This window comes from Mustela lutreola, chromosome 8 (assembly GCF_030435805.1).
Source record: "Mustela lutreola isolate mMusLut2 chromosome 8, mMusLut2.pri, whole genome shotgun sequence".
Lineage (NCBI taxonomy): Eukaryota > Metazoa > Chordata > Mammalia > Carnivora > Mustelidae > Mustela > Mustela lutreola.
The window spans coordinates 148,515,015-148,542,241 of record NC_081297.1 but is presented as its reverse complement, the minus strand read 5'-3'; the positions used below and the strand labels follow the sequence as shown (position 1 = coordinate 148,542,241).

Genomic DNA, 27,227 nt, shown 5'->3' with positions numbered 1-27,227 from the left:
GGAGGATGGGGCTCATCCGAGCGCAGGGCCAGCCCCCCAGACCTGATGTCTGTTCAGCTCCCGCTCACTTCGTGGGACCTGGGTCAAGCTGTGGGTGTCGGGGGCAGGAGGCTGCGCCCTTGACTGTGCCCAGCTCAGCTCCACACAGGACTTTGGTGGGTTCAGATGTCGGCCAGTTCCTGCATCCCTTGGTCTCCACTGTCAGTGTCTCGACTGGCTGAGCCACGGGGGCCACCGGGGACCCTTCTGCCCAAACCCCAGGGGGGAGGGCTCCAGGTTGCACCTGGTCCCAGAGATGCTTACCATTCCCAGGGAAGTCCTGCCTAGGACCTGCACCCCAACCCCAAGGGTCCTTTTCTAGGCTCCTCCATGTCCCGGCAGAGTGATGGGCCCACTGCCCTGTCACCCAGTGCCAGGCCCTGGATGCGCTGAACCGGCCTTCCAGCCTCTGGGAACCTGGACCCCTGCTTCCCCTCAATGTCTGCTCCCATGCCCCCTGCCACACTCCATACCCCAGGCTGCTTCGGATCCCAAACCCCTGCTACCCTCCAGCACTGGTGCTCACGGTGATCCTGGGCCCCCAGGAGGGGAACCGGCCTGCCCCCCTCCAGCTGCCGACAAGGCACAGGGGCCCCGCTGGGGAGGCCAAGCACCCCCCACCCTCCCCGGAGCACAAAGCATCTGAGGTTTATTTAAATAAAAATTATAATTTATACAAGACTTCTTTAAACAAACAAAGTTTTCTTAAAAAACTGTTACAGGGTTTTTCATCAGTTCTTCACACAGTACAACCCTTCTGTGGAACAGAGTGACAGCAGGAACGGTTACTTACAGATCCAAAACAGACTTGAGCTTTGGACCTAAAAATGTAACATTCACGCTAGTTCAGTGATTAGTCATAGAAATTAAACATCTGCCCAGATTTACACAGTTTGATAGAAACCCCGGGCTCTCTCTGCCAGGCAGCGGGGAGCCCCCGGGGGCCACGTACCCCCACCCAGCGCCCTGGGCCGTGCTCCGCACGTGGTCAGTTTTCATCTCCCTTTCACCTCAGAAGGGACTCGAACCAAACCACCCGCTCTGCTGAGGAGGGCAAGCCCCATGCCAAGCCCCAGGGAGGGGTGTGAGCGGCTCCCAGAGGGTCCCCTGAATCTGCCTGTCCCCCCTCGCCTCAGGCACCGAGGGAGGGTCCCTGGGAGAGGGTCCCCGGGGGTGCCTGAGGCCTCTGCAAGGCCCATGGGAGCTGGTCCCCCTGCGCCCACAGTGGGAGCCAAAGCCAGGACTCAGAGCGGCTCTGCCTTCGGTCCGACGAGAAGCCGGCCTGCGGGGTCGTGTGAACGCCAGCGCCAGGCAGACCGGGGCGGCGGGCGCCACGGGTGCCCTCAGACCTCACCGGCCGCGCGGGCTGTGTGCTTCATCAGGCTGGTCGGCGCGGCCCCCTGGGAGTGCGGCCCCCTGGGAGCACGGCCTGGGCCGTGGCGTGTGGCTCCGTGGCCCCCCGAGAAGGAGGACGCGAGCGAGGCCACCGGGCTTCACCCAAACCAGCAAATTAGGATTGGAGCAAAGGTAAAAATTACATCTGAAAAATGATACAAAAATAAGAAAAACAGCTTGCTCTCTGTAAAAAATATAATCTTCTGTTTCTTCAAAAAACAACAATGTCCAGGACACCCAGGGGACGCAGGGCACGCCGAGGAGCCGCCGTCCAGTTGGAAGCGCTGGCCGGGGGCGGGCGCGGCCGCCACAACCTCAGCCTGTCCTTCCCCAAGGTCACAGGCCTGTTCCCAATGCAGCCTGCAGACAGACCCCTCCCCCAACCCCCGGCCTCGGCCACCAGCGCCCTGGCAGGCGCCGGGCGGGGGTGGCTCGCTCCCACCGCCGGACGTCAGGGGCGCAGACCACCTGGCCCCCAGCCTCTGGGCTCCACTCAGTCACTCCCCATTGCTGGAGCCCCCGAGTGGCCCCACACAGCTCCCATGGCAAACCGGCGGCCAGCCTGGCCCACGGTGCATCCAGGCTGCTCCCGCCCCTGGGCCCCAGAGCACCCCTCTGCCAGCCCTGGAGGCTGTCACCACGAAGCCACACCTGGCCGTGCTGCGGCTGACGTTCGTCTGAGAGCATCCTGCGCTCAGAGGGCCCCGAAAGCCCCGGCCGATGGTCTGCTTTCCAGAGCAGAGAGTGAAAGATGTGCTTCTGCCTGCACGCCACTCCCTGTCCATGAGGGTTGCCGACTCCTGGCCTCCCAGTGGCTAGTAGGGCCCAGATGGCCAGTGGCCTTGGTGGCTCCTTGGCCCCTGTGGATGGTTGGCACCGAGCGTAGGCCAGACCGAGCCGCGCCCTGTCCTGGGCCCCACTTGAGGCCGCGTGGTAGGTGGCCTCGCTACAGGAAGGAGTGAGACCCACGGGCCCGCCCAGGGTGGTTGGCGGAGGCGCCTCCGAGCTGCTCCTCACCGATGTCCTTCATGCCCAGGAAGAGGGACGCTGGTGCTCACAGCCGTGCTTCAGCGTGCAAGCGCTCCGGCCTCTGGAGGGCTGGGCGCGGCAGGCGCGGGCTCTCCGTCCAGGGCAGCGGGACGGCGGCTGTACTCGGCAGCGGCTGGCACAGGCGTGTTCTGAGTGTCCTCCTTCTCGCTGGCCTCCGAGGATCCCTGCCCTCTGTGTCCGTGTGTTCGTGGGACGCGCCTCCCCTGCGGGACGGGCGGGCGCCGTCCAAGGCCGCAACCCCCGCGTGAAGGGGTCCGGGAAGCGCAGCGTGAACACAATAAAACCACAGGTCAAGGGGAATTATTGCGAAAGATCAGGAGGATGTCCAACTGTTTTTCCACTATCAAATTGTTAAAAAACAAAAAACCAAAAAAACAAAAATAAACCAAGAATCCAAACGAAAGCCTTCCAGCATCGTCCCGGGTGGATGGACACTAGCTGTCGCTGCCGGCCGCCGCGGCCGCCGTGATCTTCATGTACTGGCTGAGGATGGTCTCGAAGGCCTCGTCTCTGTGCACCATGGCGCCAAACACCAGCGGCTGGCGGGGCGGAGACGCGTGCTGACCCTGCGCAGCCAGGCTGAGCAGGGCCCCATGGGGTCTGGCGCCCAAGGGCAGACCCCCCCACGCCCCCGCACGGGCTCCAGGCCCACCTGCAGCGAGAGACTGGCTCCTCCCGGCCCTCCCTTCCTCCCTGCGGCCCCGGCCCTGAACCTGACCGGACTTGCAGAGGAAGGAGGCTGCTGCGGCCACAGCAAGGGAAAGAGAAAGGGGGTCCCCTCGGGTCCCGAGCCGCTCAGCGGCTCTGCACGTGTCCCAGGGATTTAGACCCGCACCCCGTACCTCTCTGCCACGGCCCGGTGTCCCGCATCACACTTACTTTCTGGGTTGAAGGCGTTGACACAGCGATCCCCATGCCTGAGCCCGGGAGGACAGAGAGGACCTTGTACTGAGGGGTGATGGCACATGGTCAGCTTGGAGCCCTCCCAGGATCAGGACCAGACCTGTCCCCGGGCACGTTTCTCCCAGGGGCCCGCAGACAACCAGCCCCATGAAACCCTGCCTTCCTGACCACGAGAGGACAGACCGACTTCATGACCGAGAATCCAGACCTGCCCGTGCCCTAACCCACCCCTCCCAGCAGGCCCGAGTGAGACGGGGTCTCCCTAGGCAGCGGGGGAACGTCTCCTGTCCCAGCCGCTGCATCTCTCTCCGGCGGGGGGGGGGGGGCGCGCGAGGGGGGTGTGCTCCTGACGTGCCAGCGAGCTGCGGCCACTCCCCACCTAGGCTGGCCTGTGTCCCAGACGCTCAGACGCTGGAGGCAGGGGGCACTGCACATGCCCTGCCCTGTCCAAGTGACGCTCGGAGGGACACTGGCCGAGGACACACCCAAGGTGGGGGGAGCATCTCAGGGCCAAGGGGCGGATACACAGTGGTTAGTGGGGGCTGGGGCACCCGGCCGGGCCCACCGTGCTGTGCTCCCCTTCCCCATCTGTGGGAGGGCGCCTGGCGCTGACCCGTGAGGACGGGGGCAAGCCCGTGGTATGCGGACACTCTCCGAGGGGAGCTAGGGGGCTCTGCACGGAGACCTTCTAGAAGGGGAGCCTGACACAGGCACTCCCACGTCTCCCGACGGCACCACTCCCTCACCGCGAACACATCTGCCTTCCAACCGAAGCCCACCGGCTTCACGGCCCCACGGCCTCTCTCCTCCGCAGCCGGAGAGGGGTACCCGAAGAGGGTAGGAGAGGACCCACACGGACCTTCTGTATGTCCGTGATGTCCATCAGCTTGATGACCTTGTTTCTCTTGGAAGAACCGGATTTGGAGCTTTCAAAGCACAAGTAACTACAAGAGGAGAAACAAAGACATGTGACCCAGCAACTGCACGGGGACGCCTGCCCGGGCTGCTGCCATCACGGTCCCCATGCGGCAGGCAGAGCGCCCCTTCCAGCCGCCGCCGCGCACCCACTTTCCACAGAGCCGGCGCTCTGAGAGAGGGCGACTGAGGCTGGCGGCATCCCGCATCCTGGGGTATCCCCCTAGAGCCGGCACGGTCCCTGAGGCCTGGCCCTTCAGTGAGAGGAGCTGGGGAGGCCAGGGCGCAGCCGCCACAGCAAGGATGGGAGACGGGGGACCGAGGGCCTGCGCGGCACTCACTTCTCCGTCACGTACAGAACCCCGTTGCGGATGTAGTCGGTGGGCATCTTGCGGTCCCGGTTTATGAGGCAGCAGCGCCAGCCATGCTCGCACACTAGTAGGGAGGGATGGGGTCCGTCAGCCCTGCTCCCCGGGGCCAGGCCAGCTCATTCCCCAGCCACCAAGAACACCCACAGCGGGAGGCAGGCTGCCCTCTGCTCTCCTGGAAAGCGGGTATCTGCTCCCATGTGGGAGCCGGCGCGGGCTTCCGTCCCCTCCGAGGAGCACACAGCTCACGTGGTGCAGACGGACAGACCCGCCGCCTCGACACTCAGGGGCCACGTCTGCATGGCCCGGGTTAGCAGGGAGCGGGGACAGGACGAGGTCAAAGCCCAGCTCTCCATGGCCGGCAGTCATGCACTGTGACCCGCCACGTGGTTCTAAGGGCCTAGCCGCCTGCCACCAGGTCCTGGCCGGCCCCTCTGAGTTCCCGCAGCTCAGCCATCCACGGCCGATGAGACGGGCGCCCTAGGAGCACAGCCAGCAACTCCCGCCTGCTGCCCAGAGCCCTCCCGGGCCCCCAGGGCCTGGCCTGGCCACCGGCCCCAGCGCAGGCGGAGCCCCCAAACGGCCAGGGCGGGGGGCCACAGGCTCTGCGCACACATACCTGCTAGCGGGCGCTCGTTTTCTGTCAAGTTGAAGATCTCGTGGAAACTGCCCTTCTTGGTCCCGTGGAGGCGACCGGCGTCCTCATCTCTGTTGAGGCCGGCGGGCGCGCTGGAGACGCAGCTCCGCGACGAGGCCGTCTGTAGCTGCCGAGAGCACATGGGACTCCCCATTAGTCACGCCAGCTGCGGGTGGGGGGGACAGGGACGCACACAGCCCCCCGCCTGCCCCTGCCCAGCTGGAAATGGAGACGAGCAGCAGGCGCGGATGTCCGGATGTGGGGTGCAGACCCCTACGGGCCCCTGCCCAGGAGCCCTGCTTCCCCTGGCGGCGCCCCCACTCCAGAGGGCCGCGCCAGGACCTGCACCCCAGCACACGCGGTCCGCATCCCAGGCCGCCAGGTGCTCTGCACAGAGGCCATCCCAGACATTTCGGAAATCGGAACCGGCCGGGGCACGGCCCACGGAAAGTGACATTCAAGGTCAAACAGAGTCACAACACAGCAACGCACAGCATCAGGTCCCCGCAGAGAAGGGGTTTCCACACGGACACCATACCTTGTCGGACCCTGACAGCTGGCCAGGAAGGAGATGACAGACAGACGCGTGACCGAGAGAAGGGAGAAAGAGGGTCCCCGCGACGTGAGCTCACACACGGGGGCTGAGCAGAGCTGCACGCAGACGCTGTGGCGGGGTCCCCCTCCCCCTCTCCACCTCCAGGAAGTCCACGTCCTCACTCCCCTGCTCTGTCTCTCCCGAGGCTGGCCAGCGCTACATGGTAACCCCTGGAAGGCCCTGTCCTGATCACCCCAGGGCGAGGATGAGCCCCTCGTCCCCTCGCACGCCCGCAGGGAGCCAGGCTGCCTACCTCTGTACCTCCTCCCTAGGCCCGCCTCCTCCTGCACGACCAGAGCTCGCCCACCAGCGCACCACGACCCTGCTCGTGTGCAGAGAGCCCCACACGCCGCTCCCAAGTGTGGGCTCCCAGCAAGCTCTGCAGTCCCAGAACCTGGGAAGAGTGACCTTCACCTGACCTTCACCTGACCCAGAGCTGCCCTCCTGTTGGGTCACCGGACACCCTCCGCTGGGTCACCGGACACCCTGTCCTCAGACGACACTCACACAACACAGCGATCCGACGTCACCTCCTTCAGGAAACCTTCTCAGACCTCCCCAGGAGTCCTATGGGACCCAGAACCTCCCGCGCTCGTCTGAGACCCTGAGAGCGCCTAGGCCAGCTCATCCTCTGTGTCTGAGTCTGGGACCCAGGGCCCAACACCCACAAAGCCCTTCTACCATGAATAAAATACAGGCCCCATGCCAGCCTGTGGGCACGAGGTAGGCCCGCGCCTGAGCTGGGGAACAGAGGGCCAGACAGTACCTCCCACGGCTCCCTCCTCCCAAGGCCCCCTAGCTCTGGGCAGCCGTGACCAGCCCCCCGCACCCTGCCTGCCCTTGGCCTGGGGGACAGCATGGCTCAGGCAAGTCCGTTGGGGGCCGATTTGAGGGGCCTCGAGGCAGGAGAGGGCCTCCAGCACAGCCTCCCCCAGTGGCCACCCGGCGCCATGGGGAGCTCTAAAGCAGCAGTGCCGGGCAGCGGGGGCCGTACTCTGTCTGCTTCAAGGGCCCCACGAGATCAGGAAGACACCAGCCTCCCCACACACAGAGAGCACAAGTGTGGGCCCCGCCCGAGGCCAGCCTACCCGGCGCGACACGGCGGTGCTGGAGCGCTCTTTGAGCTGGGGGTCCGTGGGCAGGCTCCTCCAGATGATGTAGGGGGTGTCGTATTTGGCTCGCAATCTCGGGCAGCGTTTGAAGACAAAGTCGATGAGGAAAAACTTGATGCCAGCGTAGAGTCCTAGGGACAGGAGATGACAGTCCCGTTGTGGCCAGGGCCCACAGACGGCCTCCCAGAACCCAGGTGTGGCCGGCGCAGGGCAGGGGGAGCAAGAGTGTGAGGTGACCCAGCCAACGTGGTGTCCCCTTCAGTGTCTCGCCACCTGGGGCCCTCCGGCAGCTCCTGCCGACCACAGCACCTTGCACACAGACGGGCCCACCACTTATCACCCCACAAGGGTGACATGAAAGAAAGTGCGAGGGACCCACCCCCAGCCAGCCACCCTCTGATCTGGTGGCCCGGCATCACGGCCGGGCACCCCCCTGCACCCCGGGCCCCCGAGAAACAGGATTGAGGGCATTTCACTTTGGTTGGTGTCAGTCCTTGTCCCCAAGGCCATGCTGTCTGTCAGCACTGCTTGTCCTGACAAGGCATGCCAGGGGGCGCCAACGAGAGACCAAGGCCGCAGCGGCACGCCAGGAGGTGGTTGGCAGGTGGGGACCGCCCCCGCCCTGTGCGAACCCCGAGCTCAACGTCCCAGCTCAGATCCAGCCTCTACCCTCGCCCTGACCCCTGCACTGCAGACAGGCCGTGCCCGCTTCAGGGACACAGGGACCCCGCAGGAAATCAGAGCTCAGGGTCTAGCCTGGGGAGGACGGTGCAGCTTCCTGGGGTAGGTGGGCCGAGTGGGTTGGGGCAGCCTCAGAACCATGGCTTTGGCCTCAGGGCAGCCTCCACACTGGCCCATACCCTCTCCCTACCCTGCAGAAGCCCCAGGCAGGGGTTCAGTACAGGGGTTCCAGCAAACCCACGGGGGTGTTCAAGCTATGCTGCCGTGCCATCCCATGGTCTGAAAGAGGCAGAAGCCACGTCGTGCACAGTCAGCCCTGCGGCCAGTGGCTCCCTGAATTCTGCACGCTGCCCACCCCAAAATCAAGCTCTGAGCGCCCTGTCTTCAGCTTGCCCCCCCCCCCCACTTCCCCAGTGGCCCCACTTGGCAACACGGCCTACCAGCCCGTCGGGGCAAACCCTGAGCCCTCCCCGACCATCCAGTCCAGCCATAGCTCCTGGCGTCGGGCTCCAACCACAACCAGGGTCCCCCTAGGGCTCCACAACCCCGACGCAGCTGCCTGCCTCAGCACTGCCCTGCCCAGTCCACCCCAGCCACGGGCTGCTCCTGACCTGCCCAAAGCAGAATCCAGAAAGCTCACCTTCTGCTCAGACCCCACTGCACAGAGACTCGAGGCCACTGTCCCCCACGACACCTGCACCCGTCATCCTCCCTTGACCGCGGCCCCCGCCCCTCGGCCCCCGTGAGCGCTCCGAGCTGGCTGACCGCGGTCCACGACCAATGCCTCCCAGCCCCACGTGCTCGCCGGGAGCGGGGTGGGGCCGGGGGCTGGCTCTTGAAAGCAGAGAACAGGCTCATTTTAAGGAACCAGGATCACGGCTCTGGGGTTCCGATGGGCTTCGTTTCTCCCAAGTTCCACCGTTCTAACGGAGAGCCGTCGGGTGTGGCGCCGGGGCAAGCAGGCCGGGACCCCCGCGCCCCCCAACCCGGCACGCGCGGCAGCCCGGACCCCAGCCCGGGCGCCTCCTTACCCACGGCCAGTCCCACCAGGCGGTAGGGGAAGAAGCAGGAGGCGAGGAAGGCAGCCCAGAGCGCGACGTACAGCTTCTGCGTGATCTCGGGCTGGACCCACATGAACAGGCTGGAAGGGAGAGGGGGGCTCAGCCGGGACCGGGGCCGCACCCCCGAAGGTGCGGGCTGGGGGCCGGGGACTTACTTCTTGATCTTCTCTAGGATGTCAGCCATCTTGCCGAAGAGGTTCTGTGGGGAGAAGCCGTGGTCACCACGGGCCCTGGGCCCGTCTACAGGGTGACACTGGGGGGTGCATAGCCGCCCCGCGAGGCCACAACTGGAGGTGGGGGGCACGCAGAGCCCCGCTGTCCCACCCAGCCGCTCACAGGCTGGGGACGGGGTGGTGGGTCCCCGAGAAGCCCAGGGACTCGCACGGACGCCGGACGCAGGCCACGTCCCTCCCAGCAGCTGGCTTGGCCCCGGCTTGGCAGGTCTCCGCCCTCCAGGGTGCCCACCATCAGCCCAGACCCTCCCGCCAACCGTGGCCGTGGGCACTGCCAAGGGATCGACGGGCAGGTCAGCTGACCACAGATAATCCAGGCCTGCGGTTCTGGGGGTTGGGGCCCCCATGGGGCTAGGCTGACGCACAGACGCCCCCGGGGCTGGAGCCCAAGAGCTGTACCTGGGCCTTCTGGGCGACATCCAGCACGAGCTGGAACTTCTCAGACACGGTCAAGTCTTCCTTCGGAGGCTCCTGCAGCCAAAGGGGACAGAGAATTTCCACCGGAATTCAGCAGCCCAGAGCAATGGTTCACAGAAGCAGTCCAGAGGCCTCACAGCCCCAGAAGCAGGGTCCTGCACTGCCCCCGCACAGAGGGGCTGGCTGTCCTGGCAGACGCCCCCCCGGTGCCCGAGAGGGTGGGCGGGCAGTGGCAGTCCCCCGAGCCAGCAGGGGGTCACGCTTCCACGGCCCATCTTCAAAGGTGCGTCTGAGATCCGGTAGCCCTCCACCCCTCACTCTGTACGGAGGGAAACTGAGGCGAGGGGGCACGACCTCCACCTGTTTGTCTGAGTTCATTTAACAAGAACCTCCCAAGGGCCTCCTGGATGCCGGGGCCCAGCAGGTCACAGTTCTCTGATCCCTGCTCTACTGACCTACTGACCTCTGGTCCGGGAGGCCCCTGTACCCCCTCTCCCTGCTCCAACGTATGACCCCCACCAGGAGGGGTAAGGACAGCCCAGGGCCCGGGTCTGGTGAGGACCTGCTTCCCCTGCAGTGAAGCAGGGGCCAGGGAGGGGCACTCGGGGTGTTGGCTGGCTGGGGGTCAGCCTGTGGCCATCCAGGGCTCTGTGGTGGGGGAGGCTGGCCTTCTGCTTCCTGACCTCCACTTGCCAGGCAGGGGTCCCCTGGGCATCTAGCAAGCAGCACCCGGAGGCTCCGGGAAGCTGGCCGGGCGGAGACAGAGACCTTCACCCTCCCAGGACTTACCACCGGTTCAGAGACTTCAGGCACGATGCTCCACTGTATCCTCCAGCCCCTGCAAGGACAGCATCATGCGCTTTTCACAGACGGACCACATCGAGTCCCCAGCCCCGTGCTCCCGGCGGGGAAGAAGTGTGGGACAGGAAGGGCTCCGGAACCCTCTGTCTGCAGCCGAGACCTGCAGGGCTGCTCCCTGGCTCAGTTCAGGGTCACCCCCAGGAGCCCCTCCCCTGGGGGCCCAGAGGTGGAACAGAAGATCTTTCAGAAGAAGCCAGCGAAGAAATAACGGTGAGTGCTTTAGCTAATTGTGCCTGGTCTGGGCACAGGTGACCCCTTCCCAGGTATGTAAAGATATTCTTCTCTACAAAATACGTTTTCAAATAACCCTACTCAAGCAGGCTCAGAGATGCACCCGGGAAAGCCGTATGTGAAAGTGTGAACTTCTCAACAGCTAAGCACAGATCTGCCTGCGGCGGGGAACCGGGAGGCTCCGTCGGTGCAGCGTCTGCTTTCGGCTCAGGTTATGATCCCAGGGTCCCGGGATGCAGTCCTATGTCCAGCTCCCTCCTCAGCGGGGAGCCTGCTTCTGCCTCTGCCTCTGCCGCCCGCTCCTGACTGTCTCTCAAATACATAAATAAAAACTTAGCAGGGGTCACCGCTGCCGCATACAGACCAAGCAGCTGGGGAGGAGGGGTTCCCCGTGGAGCCCCCCGGAGTGCGCCCAGCACAGAGAAGATGCCGCATGGGCTCCGTGATTGCAACGACCCTCCCGCTAAGTCCCGGGGCCTCCCAGGGCACAGAGACTCCACAGCCCCGCAAGTCCCTGGGGTCGTCACAGCTGAGCAGGAGCTGCTGGGGGGACCCCCTGCCGGCCCCTGAGAGAAAGGAGCTGGGGAGTCTGCGGAGCCCCGCCTGCTGCCTCCCGCGGACCAGGTGGAGGTGGGCGTCCTCCTGGGGGCTCGGGAGCCCAGCCTCCCCGAGGACCACTCCCCAAACCCCACGTGTGAGGCAGCCCCAGCTCAGGTGTGCTACGGTTGTGTGTGTCGTCAGAAGACATCCCAGTCACGTACGCAGAAGGAAGCTGCTCACCTACCTGGCTATGAGGTAATTGAGGGATAACCTCAAAATTGCTAGAAATAAGAACATGGGGATGGCCCAGCCATGCCACACGGCGTTCATGTACACCTGCGGGTTTGGAGAGAGACAGTCAGGCGGCCTGACAGGCCACATCCCTCCCCCTGCCCTGCCCCACCGGGCGGGCAGCCATGCCAGGAGGCGGGGAGCCCAGGCCCCCAGGGCCTTCCCCAAGGGCTGACGGCAGGACAGGGAAGCCCTGAGAGGAGCTGCTCTCTCAGGAGGAGCCGCCAGTGCTCCGAGGGTGCAGGGAGCAGGCGGTCCCAGGGAAGCAGCCATTGCACGTAGCCTGGGGCGGGCCAAGGTCCCTGCCAGCTCTGGGGGCGGCTCCCTTAAGCTGGAGCTGGCAACACCCCCGGGACTCAGCGCGGCCAGTGAGGCAACTGACTGCTGGCTGAGAAGCCCCTGCGTGCCGTGTGCCAGGCCAAGTGCGGCTTGGGCTCCTCCGCTCCAGGCCCACCGGGACTGGCAGAGCTGCCGGCACAGAGCAGACGCTCAGAAAAGGGCAGAGAAGGGAATGTGGCGGGGGCGGGGGCGGGGACGGGGTCCAGGCGGAGGCCTGGAAGGTAGGTCTGAATGGCGAGCACATTCCCTGGTGACGGTAGGCAGGACCAAGGTACCAAAGACCTCATGGAGCTTGGAAGGGTGAAGGCGGGGCTTTGGGGGGCTGAAGGCGGGGCCTCTGGCGTAAGGTGGGGCTGGCGCCCTGCCACTGAGTCACTGAGTCATGTTCTCAGTCTGTGTTTGCAAAATGCCCGTCTCCCCTGCACTGGCGCCAAGCTATGGGCTTTAGGGAGGTCTCCGAACCCTCTGGAATGCAGAGATGGGGACGTTGGAAGCTGCGGCCACCGCTCTCTGGCCTGGCAGGCGGGAGGGCAGGCTGTGTCCTCCTCCTGGTGACCAGAGGGTCTCACGTGGGGCTGGGGATGGCTGCCACAGGGTCCATGTCCCCCAAGGGCACACGGCAATGCCAGGCCCCTGCTCTCCCATCCTGACCCAGGACTGGTGGTTCGCGGAGTCTCAGCTTGGCCTCAGGCCACTGGGGGTCTGCCAGGAACCTCCCCTAGATACCCAGCGGGAGGAGCCCAGGGCCCCTCTGGGCAGACGCACCTCCCCACCATCCTCTCCCTGACTCGTCCAGGGAGGCGACGGAGGCATGGACAGAGGGCTACCATGGGGCTGTGTGTGCAGACACGGGCCGACCCCCGGCACCCCCCACGCTCTCGCATGATCCTGCAGCGACCCCGTGGCTGGGGAGCGACACGGCAGCCACTTTCTAGACAGAAGCTAAGGGGCGTGTGTCCCGAGGGAAACCGTGGGGACGGGGCGGGCCGGAGGCCCGGAGGCCTGGAGGAGCACCCCCCACCGCCCGGGAGCACGCACGGTGAAGGCGATGGCCGACGTGTAGACGGAGTACCAGTCGGATAAGGCAGAGAGGTTCTTCACGAAGCTGGTGACGGGCTTGGCACCGCGCTCTGAGGACAACACACTGCAGTGAGGGCACTGCACACTGCACACTTGGGCACACCCAGGAGGGCAGTGGGGCAGCAGCGGGGCAACAGCGGGGCGGGAGGAGCCAAAACGAGCAAAACTCTGGCTCCTCGTGCTCCAGGTGCTGCGGGCCATCCACAGCCTCTGCGGGGCCGCGCCGGCCACCTGTCCCCTGCCGCCCACGCCTGAGCCATGCACAAGAGAAAGGGCCAGCTGAGGGGGTGTTCCTTGTCACCGCCCGGGCTCTGGCAAACACGTGGGAAAGCACCACTTCTCTCAGGGCGTTCCAGGCCTGGAGGGAAATGGTGCCCCGGCTCAGGGCCAGGTGGACAGCGCTGGCCCCATCCTGTCCTGCTCTAGATGGACAAGGTGGGGCCCCGGACGGGCTTCCAAAGGGAGCCTTTTTCCCGAGAACTCTCAGGGAACATCCTTCTGAGAACACGTCCCGTAGCTCAGGACTCCAGAGCCGGCCCTGCTGGCTCCGGGCACGCAGCTCAGGCCCCAACGGTCCCCACGGCCGCTCACAGACACGCTAGGTACTCACTTAGTCGCCTCATGTTTTCCGTCAACCTGGGAGAGAGAGGGAGAGACATGAGCACTGGCTCCTCTGCGCCTCGCCCGACACCCACTGCGGGGCTCCGCTGGCACCGGGACACGGCCATGCCAGGAAGCACATTGTCGCTGCTCCCTAACTTGGGGTGTGGGGGGGGTCTCACCCATGGAACCGTCCCTCACCTCCCACCCGTGGCCCTAGAACCCGAGTCCCCCAGAGCCTACAATACGGCTTGGAGCAGGGGCAATTGACTGAGCGGGTACCACTGAGCAGGGGGACGTGGCCGTGCCACCTGCCCTGGAGCCCTGCTGCCTGTCCTCCTCCAGGAAGGGGGTCCCTTTCACAAGAAGGTGGGCATGGCCTGGCCCTGGGAGCCGCCCCGGCTGCCGCCTCTCGGACCCTTGGACGCTGGCCTGGCTGAGGCCTCGGTGCGGTGACTGCCCCCCACCTCCGCCAGGGCCCCCACCTCCGGGCGCTGAGGGGCTCCTCCGTCTCCACGGCGCTCTCCTCCGGCTGGAACCGGAAGTCCTCCACGTATTCCCCGAACTTCTCGTAGAACCACTTCTGGACGCGGGGGCACAGCCCCTGGCTCCGCCGGTCTGTGGGCACGGAGGTCCCCGTGAGGGCAGGCGGGGGCGTGAGGAGCACCGACAGAGGAGCGTGAACACGCACTCCCCGACGCCAGGCCTGACCCGCTTCCACCATGAGGCCCGGCCTGGCTGCCACAGACCACATGCGGTCTCCACGGCCACACGTGCCCCAAGCTGCCCCCACCGTGGGCTCCCACCCCTGGCGTCTGCGTCATCCTCCCTTTTTCTGGCAGGGGGCTCAGTCCTGGGGAGCCCGGGGACCAGAAGAACGGCCAAGGGGTGTGTGGGCCGTGGCTGTATCTAGCTGGGGGCCCCAGTGAAGGAAGTGGCCTCTGCCCAGCTCGACCAAGATCTTCAGAAACAGACCCACATCCCAAACTCAAAAAACCAGGTGGACGGAGCGCCTGGGGGGCTCTGGGTTAAGCCTCTGCCTTCAGCTCCCATCATGATCCCAGAGTCCTGGGATGGAGCCCCGCATCGGGCTCCCTGCTCAGGGGGAAGCCTGCTTCCTCCTCTCTCTCTGCCTGCCTCTCTGCCTGCCTCTCTGCCTACTGTGATCTCTGTCTGTCAAATAAATAAATAAAATCTTAAAAAAAAAAGAAAAGAAAACCAGGCGGAACCAGGGAGCCTGGGTGTGCTGCAGGACACATATTCGCCTGCAGGGGGCGCTGTCCGGCCGCAGGCGAGGAGGGGGACGGCGGGAGGGGTCCAGTGCCCCGGCTCTCCCAGGGGCTGAGGCTCTCCCAGGGGCTGAGGTCTGTGAGCCGCCCAGGTGCAGAGAAAAGGCAGAGCTCTCAGGGAGGGGAGGGCTGAGGAGGGCTGGGGGCTTGTCGCCCCTGCCCGGGACGTGAATGTTTGCGGCGGGCGGCTAGGCAGCGGTGGGCGGGCCGGAGTCTACCAGGCCCGTGTTGCCACGAAACCACAGTAAGGATGCAGAGATGTGAGATCCACATCCTTGGGATTTTCTCCAAACACTTAAGAATGTAAAAACATTTGAAACATGTGAAGTCAGGTGGGGGCTGTAGTCGGCCGAGCCCCAGGTCCAGGTCCGGCCCGCTGCCCCAGCAGCCCGGCTCGGACACCGTGACCCCTTGGCCGTCCACCCCGGCTGCTGGGTGGGGAGCACCGCGCCCGTGCCCTCCCTTCCCTACACAGAACCCACCACACCAGCGACCGCCGCTACAGAATGGACCTCGGCCTGGGCTCCGGGAGACTTGGGGTCACCCCACCCTCTACCCTCCTGTGTGCACAGGAGACTCCTCAATCACAGGGCACAGCAGGGCCTCGGGTTCTCTGTTCCTGGCTTGGATCCTGGGTCTTGGGCGTGGCACCGGTGACCCGAGGGGCACAGCAGCCAATTCTGCACCTGCACCGGCCCGCCTGGGGTTCCCACACTGGGGTGCCTGGGCAGGGGGCATCTCCCCCTCTGAAAGGCAGGACCTGACTCCGGGCCAAGCTGGGCCTCCACATGGCAGGGGCCCCCGGAGAGACTTCCCTTCCTGAGTCTCCGTTTCCTCCCCTGTACACGAGACGGGCTAACCTGAGGCCCTTCTGGGGCAGTTGTGCGTTCCCGGCACCGGCAGGGGTGCTTGCGAGGGCTCAGCCTGGGGGAGGGCGCCCCAGGTTGGGTGCCAAGAGGGCCAGGCCTACAGAGCTGGACAGAAAGTCCAGTTTGCTGCTCGAACAGCTCTAGGAAGGCCGGGGGGGACTCAGATAGAAGCTCAGGGAGGAGGAAAAGGTGCAAAGGGTTGTGCATCCTGACCCAAGGGGGGCCGGCCACATGCTGACCATGGCGGCCCCCACTGCCCGCTCGTCCCTTGTCAGGACTGCCAGCCTCTGGACATGGGCCACCAGGTCAGGGGCCAAAAAGCCAGTTTGACAGCAACGACACTGCATCTCCATCAGCAAGGGCTGAAGCGGGCCACGTGGTCTTTCTACAGGAAAATAAGATCCTGTCTCGTTGAACAGCCTGTGTTTGCGGTGACAGCTCCTGATTCACAGCTGGAGACGCCTTCGCAGTCCCACGGGCTCAGGGCCAGCGCGCCCCCCACCGCCCGGCCCAGCTGCCGGGGGCCTACCTGCTCCATTGTTGACCTGGGCCTGCCCCTTCGGAGGCTGCTGGGCCGTCGGCTCCTCGGTTCTTAAAGAAGAAGAAGCAGCAAGAATCCCGTTAGCTAACACTGCGTAAGTGCGGGCTCTGGAAGGTGCTGTCCTCCCGGGGAGTCTGCCCACACGACTGGTTGCTCCAGCCTGCGGGTGCCGCTGGGAGCTCAGTGCTCGGACCCGCTAGCGGGGCAGGCCGGCCGGGCAGCTCAGAGCCGCATTCCCATGGGCACGCACTCTTCTAATTTTTTTGATAACCAAATAAAAGACGTCTCATAACTGCGCTACTCTCTCCTGTGCTATGAACACACCTACTTCATCGTGACGTTCAGAATAAACAGCCCTTACATGGATTAACCAGCCTGTGATAAGCAAACGCTCGTCTGCAGACACGTCCAACAGGCAGCGCATGAGGCCCGAGGCTGGGTGACCCCCTGGGCTGGCCAGCTGTGCCCAGGTCCCAGCTCGGCCCGTGCACGCCACCTGCCTGGCTTCCTGCCCCCACGGCCCAGCCCCCACGGCCCGCAGCCGGCATCTGGCCTCAGAGCGCTCTCCCAGGGTTTCGTTCACCTGCCACACCCCGACTGCTGAACCAGAGCCTGACGCAGCTGATCCAGCCCCTGCCCTGGGGGGGGCCTCTGACCAGGCTACGGCCTGTGCCACGGCCGTCCTGCCTGCCTTGCTCTGCTCTGGCCCAGGCCATGGACGCACCACACTGTTTCTGGTGCTCTCGGTCCAGCAGGGACCCCGGATGTGGGAGAAGTGGTGCCCCAGGCAAATGTCAGCAGGGTCCTGTGGGGCGCAGAGGACGCTTCCAGGACAGAGACAGCAGGGCTGGGAGACCCCCGGCCCGAGCACGCCCTCGGCTGCTGTGAAGGAGGGGCACAGTTTCTGCTCATATGGTGGGATTTCACACCACGCTTCCAGGAGCCGACCCGCTCTACAGGCTTGAAACCCTGACTGTCAGCTAGAGCAGGAGGCTCTAGGGCAAGCTGGATGGGGAACCAGCAGGGAGAGCGAGGCCTGCAGCCTCACCAAGCGATGGATGGGGGAGACAACACAGACGGGAGGTCCCAGGGAAGGGAGCCACGGTCCGGGAGGAACGGGCCAGGCATCCACACCAGCCCCTCCCTACAGCCAGGCTGCCAAGCGACAGTCCATGCCCAGAGCGACCACTGAAAAGTGGGGCTTTCCTGGGAACCAGAAAGGAGCCCAGGGCACACGGGAGACACCAGGACCCGGCCAAGGGCCTTTCATTCCTAGGTGTGCATCCCGGCCTCGGGACCAGGATGTCTGTGCCCAGCCTGGAGGTTCTGGAAGATACAGCTCACTCGAGAAGCACTAACAAGCCAGACCCCTGCCCAAGCCTGAGGCCACATGGCCACCACGAGGACTTGCATGCCTGAGGAACACGGCTGGGGGCTTCCCAGGGTCCTGTGCTTGTGACCGTTTGGTGTGCACGGCCACTGGCTATGTGGTCTTTCTAACACAATCCCTGCTAGAAACACCCAGATGCTCAGATCTTCGTGGGCTGCGAGCTGGCTTCAGGGGAGGACGTGTACCCCCTTCCTATCGCCCCACATGCAGGACAGGTCAGTGCCTCTTCCATGTGCTGGACAGAGAGACAGACGGACAGCAGGGCAGGCGGTGCGCCAGGAGGTTCCAGCCCACGACACTCGGGGCACGCGGTCCCGCCTGCAGCTCCGGAGAAGGTGGGAAGTGAGCCGGGTGACCTCGGGGGAACATACAGGCCGTGTGACCTCACTGAATCAGGAAAAGGCGGCCTCATGTTTCTAACAACTGGATTCTCTGAAATGTTTCTGAACAATCCATGCCAGCGTTCAACAACCACGCACACGAGACGGAGTGGAACTTGCCTGACTTGTTTTTTTAAAGTCCGATTTTCATGCCTGCAGCCACCCGAGGCCAGAGGGCATGGAGGCCCACAAGGAATGCGACGCCAGGCCCGGTGCTGGGGTCACTCTGCCCTGACCCCTCCCCAGGGCTGGGGGCACCAGACCACCACCAGGGTCTCTTTCATTCCACACACCTTAGCCCCAGCGAGGCTCAACGCGGCGTGCCGGCCGAGCCCAGGAGTGGGATGAGCAAAGGGTGGTGGCAGGCCCAGCCCGCCCCAGACAGGCCGGGTCAGAAGGGCAGCACTTCTCTGCGGCTCCTGGACCCCAACGAGAGAAGGTCTTTGCCTACTAATAAACAAGGTTCAATCAAAGGGATTTGGGGGGAATTTTCTTTAAAAGCCAAATAGAGGTCTCTATAAACTGTTAATTACCATGTTTCAATCCTGGAGCTCATCTGTAGCTTGGGGGCGTGTGTGTCCGTGTGTGTGCGCGCGTGCGTGTGCATAAGGGGGTTCCCCTCCACATGCTCACCCACCAGGATGGCCCGCGGCCACCCCAGATGGACACTGAAGTGACAACAGAAGAGGTCATCACGTGCACAGAACCTGCTTCTCCCTGTACCTCCCCCCTTCAGGTCTCCATTTCCAGAAGGTTCCTGAATCCCACCCCTATGTAAAGCAGGGGAGCAGCCCCACAGTGGGCCCCAGGCCCCTTAGCTTCTGCGGCTCTGGCCCGCTATTCCTTTACCGTGACCACCCAGCAGGTCCCTCTGTGTCCTCGGAAGCGGATAGGGCTTTGGGGAAAGAATGAGGAGCTGGCCTGGGCAGGAGGGGGAAGCGGAAGGCAGGGCCCTGCCAGGAGAGGGCAGGCGCGCGGGCTCAGCTCGGGCAAGCACCTCTCAACCCCAGGGGGAAGTGCCGCCTCCAGCCAACGGCTCTGGGCAAAGCCAGACAGAAACGACTCCAGCACCGGACAGAGCACGTTCTCTGGGGTACACGGTGCTGAGATGCACCACGGGAGGCCGGCCGTGGCCGGCAGGTGGAGAAGGCACCCACAGCTGGCCATGCCCCCGGAAGGCGCCAGGCCCTGGCTCTCTCAGCGTCCACAGGTCAGGTCCCCGGCTGCACCCCTCTGCATAACGAAAACATCTAGAGATGGGAAAGGTTCGACGTCAGGTACCGTGCAGGTTGAGGCCCACGTGCTGGTGTCCGGGAAGGGCTGCCGGCCTCGTGGCCGGGACGGAATGGGGAAGAAAGGGCCACCCCTCCCCTAACAAGCTTGAGGCCCCCACAAAGAATCCCAGAGAACCCCATCATAGCCCTGCGGGGACAGTCAACAGAGCCTTACTTCCAGGTTGCCCACAAGCCCATAGGAGTCGTCAGAACGGCCTACAGAGCACGGAACCAGAGACCCTTCCTGCAAGGAGGACCAGACGCCCCAAGCTCCCAGGAGCAGAGCACCGCGGGTCAGCCCGGACAGGAGGCCAGCTCCGGCTGCAGAACAGGAGCCGTCTCCTTCCCACCAGCCAAGCCCTATGCATCGAGGTGCCCGGAGGGTGGGTGTCCTCAGAGCCAAAGCCACAGAAGACACTTGAAAGTGACCGGGCCCTTGTCCACCCCACGGACAAACCCGTTCTGGCTGGCCTCACCCAGCAGCAGCCTCATCTGCTGGGCCACCAGCTTGCAGGCCGCGTGGACGGACGGGGAGCCTCCTGGGGTTTCCAGAAGGACAGGGAGAGCACGGCTCTCAGAACCCACCCACCGCGAGGCAGTGGCCCAGCTCATGCAGGCAGAGCGGTGGGTGCAAGAGGAGGCCACGCGTGGAGACAGCGTCGCCCCACGGCAGGGCCCACCTCATCCCCTCCAGAAGCTGGGGAGGGACCCTGCGGGGATGAGGGGGACCACCGTGACGGGCGAACCCGGCAGTAACTGCGTGCGGCGGGATGGCGCGGGAAGGGGTGCTGGCCGCCCGTGGGGGGCGCACGGGCAAGGAAGGGCTGAGTGGGCAGTGGGGCGCTCTCGACCCCCTCACCTGGCCTTCAGCACTTCCTGGACCTTCTGCTCCAGCTCCATCCGCCGCTGCCGCTCCCGGTCCAGCTCCTGCCGGAGCATCTCCGAGTTGGTCTCTTCCCTGAGCTTCCGGAGCTCCTCCTCTGCGGGGAGAGAACCGCCATGTGACCGGCGCTTGGCCCTGCTCCGCCCTCCCAGCACAGAGGTGCCCAGGGTGGGTGTGGTTTTCGGAGCCCTTGGACAGAGAGCCCCGGCCTCGCCAGCCAGGCTGTGGCAGCTCCCCTGGTCCTCTCTAGGGGACACCTGCGGGGGGCTACTGGTCGGGCTCCTCTCTCACAGTGGGCACAAAGCTGCAGTGAGGAAGTCTGCTCCAAGCAGAACAGGCGCAAACCACATGCACAGAAGGCAGCTGGCGGCAACAGCACCACCAGACGCCCTAGGGGAAGGAATCCTGGTGGCACTTGTGACCCAGTGGACATCGCCTGGACACACACATGCCCTGGGTGTGGTCTGCAAGCCTCAGCCACAGAGCCGAGCCCCTGCCGGGGGCTGACAGCTGGCTCCCACCACCCAGCCGCTGATGACCCAGGAGCACGGCGGGAGGGCCGGCGGGGAGCTCCTGCGGTCCGAGCCGAGCCGGAACCAGGATGGGGTGAACACGAAGGCGGCGGGCTCCCGGGGGAAGGGCGGGCAGCAGGCTCAGCAGCAGCCTTGGCCCTGAGGCAAGGAGGGGCCTGGGAGCTGAGGGGGGCCGTCACCAGGGAGACCGGACAGGGGCAGGGCGTGCAGAGCCTGAAGGAGGACCTGATGTTTATTCCAGGACGGGTGGAAACCAAGGGCCATGCAGTTGTGGGTTTGACTGCGATGCGTGATAAGCTAGGTGGCAGTCCCCCCAAAGAGGTCCCACCCTAACTCTGGGGACCTGGGATTATGTCTCCTCCACAAACAAAGCCCTATACTACAGAGGGGACTAAAGAAAGGACCTTGAGACGGGGACCATCCTGGTCATCCGGGCCCAGTGTAATCACCGTTACATAAACTAGCGGAGCCGGGAGGGTCAGAGGTCAGGGAGAAGAGAGACTGGTGGACTGCTGGCGTGGAGGGTAGCAGAAGGGGCCGGCAGGCCGGGATTGTGGGCTTCACGAAGCCAGATGAGCCACAGACGCAGATTCTCCCCCAGACCCTGCGGGGGACACAAAGCCCTGCCAACACGTGACCCTCGTTCTGCTGGAATTCTGGCCTCCAGAATTATAAGAGAACAAACATGCTATTTAAGGCCCTTGGTTTCTGGTGCAGCAGCAAGAGGAACCTCCACAGAATGGGGCTCACGCGGGGGCTCGGATCCTGAGTGGACGGCTCAGTGCGCTTGCACACACTGGACACCCCAGCCTGGAGACAGCACGACCAGCCTCCGCCGAGGCCCCAACGCCTTCCATCGGCCTCCGTCCCCGACCATCCCAGAGCTGACCACCAGCTAGCGTCCACATGCAGGCGAGGCCTCCCTTTCAGAGACCAGATATGACGAAGGTGGGTGTATCTTTGCTCATGCAACCAGGACAGGAGACCACGGGCTGGGGGCTTGAATCACAGCCCCAGATTCACCCAGGTTCCGGAGCTGAAAGTCCACGGTCACGGTGCCGGCCGAGCCTGGGCAGCGCCGCTCTGTAAGGTCCTCCCATGGCAGAGAGGAAGGGCTCAGGCGTCTCCTCTTCACCTGAGGACACTCACCCGATCCGGGGTCTCCACCTCCTAAGCCCTGTATGCGTCTGGGGGGACACACATCTGGGCCCCAGCAGGGACTGAGCTCAGGCAGCCTGGCCAGCCCTCCAGCTTGCCCTGCAGAGCCACACATACGCTATTCCATGGCGCTCTTCTGTGACCCCGGGGCTCCTCCGAGGCTCTGGCCCAGAGGAAGCACAGCCACAAGCGGGCCCTGCCTTTCATACTGTTCCTGAGACGCCAACCCTGGTCGGTGGGCACCGGCCAGGAGAGCACAGGACCCTGGCTGTCCCTACAGGCGAATCCTTTGCTGTCCTGCAGAGCCCCCGCCACTCAGTCACCCCACCAACATCTGGGGAATGACACCTGGCTGCAGGCAGCTTTCTCAAGGACTAGGCCGAGTCCCCTGCAAACCCAACGAGCAAAACATCTGTATCACGATAAAATGCAGTGGAATCCATCTGGAAATCCCAGGCCATCTCCTTCAGGCCTAAAGCTCCTGCAGATGGGCACCCAAGCCTTGTTTTTGAACTGGGCACACAGCAGACCCCCTGCCACAGCCCCACAATGACACAGGGCTCGTCCCCTCTCCGCCCTGCCTCGCCCCCGCACTTCCTGGATGTCAGCCCTGACTTCTTGAGGTTCTCAACCGTATCCTAGAGGGGTCAGTACCCACCGGGGAGAGATGGACCATGAAGGCGTGAGGAGCAGACAACCAGCTGCCTCATGGGGCGGGGCGGGGCTCCCCACGTCCGGATAGGATACAACTACGTGGTGAGATGTCCTGACCGCCCTACAGGGAGAGGCGGGTGCAGTGGGGACGCGGCCCAGACACAAAGCCCCCGGGGGTAACACAGCCTAAACAGCCACCTCTGCACGCTGGCAGGGCTGCTGAGGGCCGAGACAGGAGCTCAGCCTTCTCCATGAGCACTGGCCGGAAGCTGACAACCCCATGTCCCCTTTTTAGCAGGGTTAAAGTCGCCCAGTGAATCTGCTAGGTCCGCAGCACCCCGGGGCCCGGGCAGGACTGAAGCAGGCTGTTAGCCCCGGATGGCTGTGGTCCACGTAGTCCCCCATGTCAGATCTGCGTCCCACTGCTCCAACAAGCACCGCACAGCCTCATGCAGCGGGACGCTTGTGATGACACAGGGACCAAAACAAAGGCCCAGCCTCTCAGGGACATGCACGGTAAAGACAGCTGGCTGGGGGGAGCCCTGCTACCCAGGAACCTTCTCTCTGGGGCGAGGGGCTTGGGGGGTACAGGGAGGTGCTCAGGGCGACCCAGCAGCTTCCTTTCAGATCCCCACTGCCTCAGACCAAAGGACACAGGGCTGAGCCTAAGCCCCCAAAACTCTGGCCAAGGTCAGTCTGGCAGCTGGAGGCCCCAGGCGGGTTACAGCATGACTGCATGTGAGCAGCAGGACTCGCCCAGACGGAACACGGGGAGGCAGAGAGGCCCAAGGTCAGAAGACCCTCCAGCCTCAAGAGAGCCTGCCGCCCCGGCCACAACATCTGCCTGAGGAGTCCGTGGCTCGCTGGGTTTGGTCACGAACCAGTGAGAAACACCGAGGTTTGCTGCGTGCTGGGATCCACTGGCTCCGTAAACACGTGGGGGTGTTCGGGGCCCTCTCGTGTGCCCGCCCCGCTGGGCCCCAGCCTCCTCCAGCTTCTGTAGACCTTTCGGGGCCCCGCCCCTGCAGACTCACCGGGAGAAGGCCCTCCCCAAAAGGGGCCTGGGGGATGCCAAGCCCAGCCCACGGGGAGCAGTCCCTCCTGGCTCCCCCAGCCATGGTTTCGCACGGTTTCATCCCCTCTGTCCTGGGGTGAAGCAGGGTGGCCCTCCCACGGTCACCTTCCTTGAAAACAGAGGTCCTGACCCTCCTCTGGGGGCACAGAACAGAGTTCATAAAGGGGCCAAGCAAAAGGGAAATCTGAGACGAGGGGGTGGCCTCTGCCCAGTTAGACCCAGAAACGGGGCCCAGCCCAGCCAGGGAGCAAGGGAAGGGTGGCCAGTGACGTGGGTGACAGGAAGGGCTGCGGGAAGCTCAGCCCAGGGCCCCCAGCCCTGTGGATGGAGCTGCATGTGCCCCCCACCACCACAGTAGCCAGCCAGGCTCCTCTGTGCCCAGGGGACCTGTGTCAGGCAGCCAGCACATGCGGGACATCCTGAAAGTACCCCCAAACCCATGAATTCCACTGGTCTCAGCTCCTACCCCAGTGCCCGGCTGGTCCGGTTCCGCCCTGCGGTCTGGCTCGGAACAGCAGTCGGGTTCTTCGGAAAGCCCGTCAGAACCCACTGCTGTCTTGCCTCCAAGTCGGCAGGGGTTTGCGATCAAACCCAGCCACTCAGCAAGGGCCCCCACCCCACCCCACCAGCTGTGTCTCCCTCTGCTCTTCCCTCGTCTTTGCCACCGGGACCTCCTTTTAGGTCTTCAAATGCCCACGGTCCGACTCTGCCCCAGGACCTTCGTACATGCTGAGGCCCCTCCCTGCCTCTCAGTCCTAAGCTGCCATTTCCCCTGAGAAACCCCCCTGACTGATGCCCCCCACAAACAGAACGTGGCATCCTGTCACATGGTCTTCTTCCTGTGGGTCCTCTTCAGGGTGTGGGAAGGGGATTCCTAGAGGTGACGCAGGTCCACAGGGCAAGGCTCAGCGAACGTGGCCACCAGTAACACGCTTCTCGGTCCACATTCACGCGACCTGGGCCCATGGCCCCCATGTGTTTACTGCCTGGGACAGTCCAGGACCCAGCCCGGCTCCGGGAGAAGCCAGAGAAGGCACGGGGAACGGACAGCAGAGGAGCGAGGACAGTGCGGCAGGCTCTCACGCGACATGCCCCGCGGCCAGAGCAGACGACTGGAGGTGAGCTCGATAGCAAGACACCGGTGGTGGGGGAGGGGCTGGTGTCTGGAAGGACACGGTGCACAGCCCCCACATCTCAGGCCTCGGCCTTCCCTAGTCTCTGCCCCTGAGGGTCCCCGCCTGTGATGGCCCCTCATGCATGCAGCGTCTGCTGGGAGGGAGCAGGGGGTAGCTGGTGATGGGGGACCCGGAACCCTAACATGTTACCAGCTCAAGAGCCCCAGCCCCCATGGGGCCCTCCCCTTGGCCCACATGCCAAGCCAAGCCCGGCTGCCCAGAGAGGCCTCCCGCTCGCACACAACTTCCTCGGCAAACACACACTGCACCAGTGTTACACACCGGGCTCTGACGCCCTGGCCAGGGCAGACTTCCCGGGGGACCCCTGCGAGGTGCCCATGTGTGTACTGGCCCCTCGGGAGGCAGGTCTCCTGTCCTGACATAGGCAGGGCCCTGGGACACTCTTCCCAAAGGCGCCCATTGGCAGTGGGACATCTCTGTCCTCCCGCGCGTCTGCAGAGTGCGGCTCCACCACCTCCGCTGGGACTCCCTTCTGCACCATGTGACCCTCCCTCGGTGGGCCCGGCCTAAACAGGTGCTCGGCCCAGACTCACTGGATGAGCCCGTGGACCAAAGGCTCAGAGTGAGCCTCCACGGTGACCTGTCAACCAAGCGCTCACAGGCGGACAGTCCTGAAAATGGGCAGGAGCACATCTCTCCCAAGGGGAGTGGCCATGGCTCGGTCGGGTGCCCTGGGGGCCGCCTCTGTGAGCCACTTCACAAGGACCGGGCTTGGGGGAACGTGCAGAGAGCCAAAGAGATCGCCATCTCATTGTCTGCTTTATATGGGGGCAACGGGGGACAGCCAGGAGGGTGGTGGACAGTGAGGCCAGCGGAGAGGAATGCGGGCCGTGAGGACAGTGGGGGGTAGCGGGGGGCAGTGGAGGTGGCCAGGGAGGGGGGGGACGGTGGAGGACGACGGGGGGCACTGGCTACTCTCGTGGGGAAAACAGAGGCGAGGGACGGCACGTCATGACGACGTTGCTCCCGGGAGCCCCAGCTGGGGGCTTCTGGTGCTTTCCGGTCTGCTCCCGAGCGCCAGCACCCACCCACCCCCCAGCCGCCTCCACGGAGCTCAGCTCCACCTGAAGGTCCCGGCAGCCCCACACGCGTCCGGTATCATCAGCGGGAAACCACACTTTCCTTAGGGGGCCACCCCGAACTCCCTTCCCCGTGACACCAACCCGTGAGAGCTCGCACGTGGCTGGGTTCCACCGCGTGGCAACCGTCAGCAAGGCCCACGGAAACAGGTGTGGACACGGAGCCCCCCGAGACCCGCCAGAGCACTGAGCAGACAGGCTCACAATCACGGGCCGTGTCAGAGACGCGGGGGCCCCCGCTGGCCGAGAGCCGTGTCCCCCGAACCGGGGCCTCCCTGACGATGTCCCCCGGGCCACCCTGTCCTTCCCATGATGGAGGCCCAGAGCTGCCCCCCATGCTCCTGGGCTTCCCCAAGCCAAATGCACTCCTTCCACCACCCCCAGCCCTCACCCCTGCACCCAGCCATGAAGCCCACCCGCTGGCCAGAGCGGACCCTGGGCCGCAGCCCCACAAACATGCTCAGCCCCCTTCCTGGCGAAGCTGCGAGGAGACGTCCCCTTTCTCCGGTGCTCCTTCTGGAAAGTTCTTTTCTGGTGGCTCCTTCTGGAAATTTCAGGAAGGATCTGTCTCTTGCTTTTCCGCACTTCTAGTGGCGCTGCACTCCTCAGCTGGTGACCGCGGCCGCAGTGACATCACTGTGAGCTCTGACCGTCCGCCTCCCTCTCACAAGGCCGCCTGTGAGGAATCCGTCTGAGCGCGCACAAGGTCGGCCCAGAGAACAGCCTGCTCAGATCCTCGCCTCGAATTACGAATCCCTTGTGCCCAGCAAGGTGACCAGTCAGTCACGGTTTTGGTGACCAGGCTGCACTTTCAGGGGCCAGGATTCTGCCCCCCACATTCCTTCCCGAGACAAGACACTGCGTCCAAGGAGCCATGCTGGCCCCGGGAGGAGCTGATGAGCCTTTCTGTCCACCTGGCCCAAAGGGGGCCTTCTTGTCCCAGGAACACACCTGTTCCAGGCTGTTCTGAGCCCTTCTGTGCCTCTGCGTGGGGCAGGCTGCAACCAGCCTGCCTCCCAGGCCCAGGGAGCCACCCTGGCAAGGGGCCTGGGAAACCCACTCGTCCATCTGAGCTGGGGCTGAGTGACAGGCAGGGTCCCTAGGAGTGGGAGCCCCAACCCACACATCAGGCTGCTTAGTCACAGACACACATGGCAGAAAGGCCACCGTGTGAGCGCCCACCAGGCCTGCCCAGGACGTGCCGCGAGGTTCCCGGCACAATGATCCGCTCCCTTTCAGGGACTGGTAATGGCCACAAGGGCCTGTGACATCTGCCAATCCGGCACAGACAGCCAGGGGCCATCGGAAGCCTGTGGGAGGTGGGGGGACCGAAAATGCCTGCCTAAGGAGTGAGTCTGAACCCCCAAACCTTCTAGAATCTGAGGTCGCCCCCGGGAGACAGAGTCAGCACTGTCATTCATTCATTCCCTCCCTGAGCTCCTGTTTAACGGGGTCCCTGCGAGAGCAAAGCAAGGCTGTGGGATGTGGCACGGAGGGAAACCAGGCGCACTCCCCAGCACACGGCCTGTCGCCACCCACCGCCCACCAGAGCAGCTGG

At 64.5% G+C, this 27,227-nt stretch overlaps 1 protein-coding gene across 4 annotated transcripts in view; it reads right to left on the bottom strand.

Moving 5' to 3' along the window:
• Positions 1–687: 687 nt before the first annotated feature.
• The window catches only part of GRAMD4 (GRAM domain containing 4), a 72,515-nt gene continuing 45,975 nt past the window's right edge, over positions 688–27,227 (bottom strand). For all 4 annotated transcript variants that reach the window (XM_059187289.1, XM_059187290.1, XM_059187291.1 and 1 more), the window contains exons 4-19: positions 19,951–20,071; positions 16,036–16,097; positions 13,834–13,966; positions 13,359–13,384; positions 12,707–12,798; positions 11,283–11,374; positions 10,196–10,244; positions 9,389–9,460; positions 8,912–8,955; positions 8,727–8,836; positions 6,991–7,145; positions 5,290–5,434; positions 4,644–4,737; positions 4,247–4,331; positions 3,364–3,432; positions 688–3,023 (exon numbers count right to left, since the gene is read on the bottom strand). In XM_059187289.1, the coding sequence (XP_059043272.1) occupies positions 2,919–3,023; positions 3,364–3,432; positions 4,247–4,331; positions 4,644–4,737; positions 5,290–5,434; positions 6,991–7,145; positions 8,727–8,836; positions 8,912–8,955; positions 9,389–9,460; positions 10,196–10,244; positions 11,283–11,374; positions 12,707–12,798; positions 13,359–13,384; positions 13,834–13,966; positions 16,036–16,097; positions 19,951–20,071 (1,454 nt within the window). In that variant the 3' untranslated portion in view covers positions 688–2,918. The remainder of the gene's footprint in view (positions 3,024–3,363; positions 3,433–4,246; positions 4,332–4,643; positions 4,738–5,289; positions 5,435–6,990; positions 7,146–8,726; positions 8,837–8,911; positions 8,956–9,388; positions 9,461–10,195; positions 10,245–11,282; positions 11,375–12,706; positions 12,799–13,358; positions 13,385–13,833; positions 13,967–16,035; positions 16,098–19,950; positions 20,072–27,227) is intronic.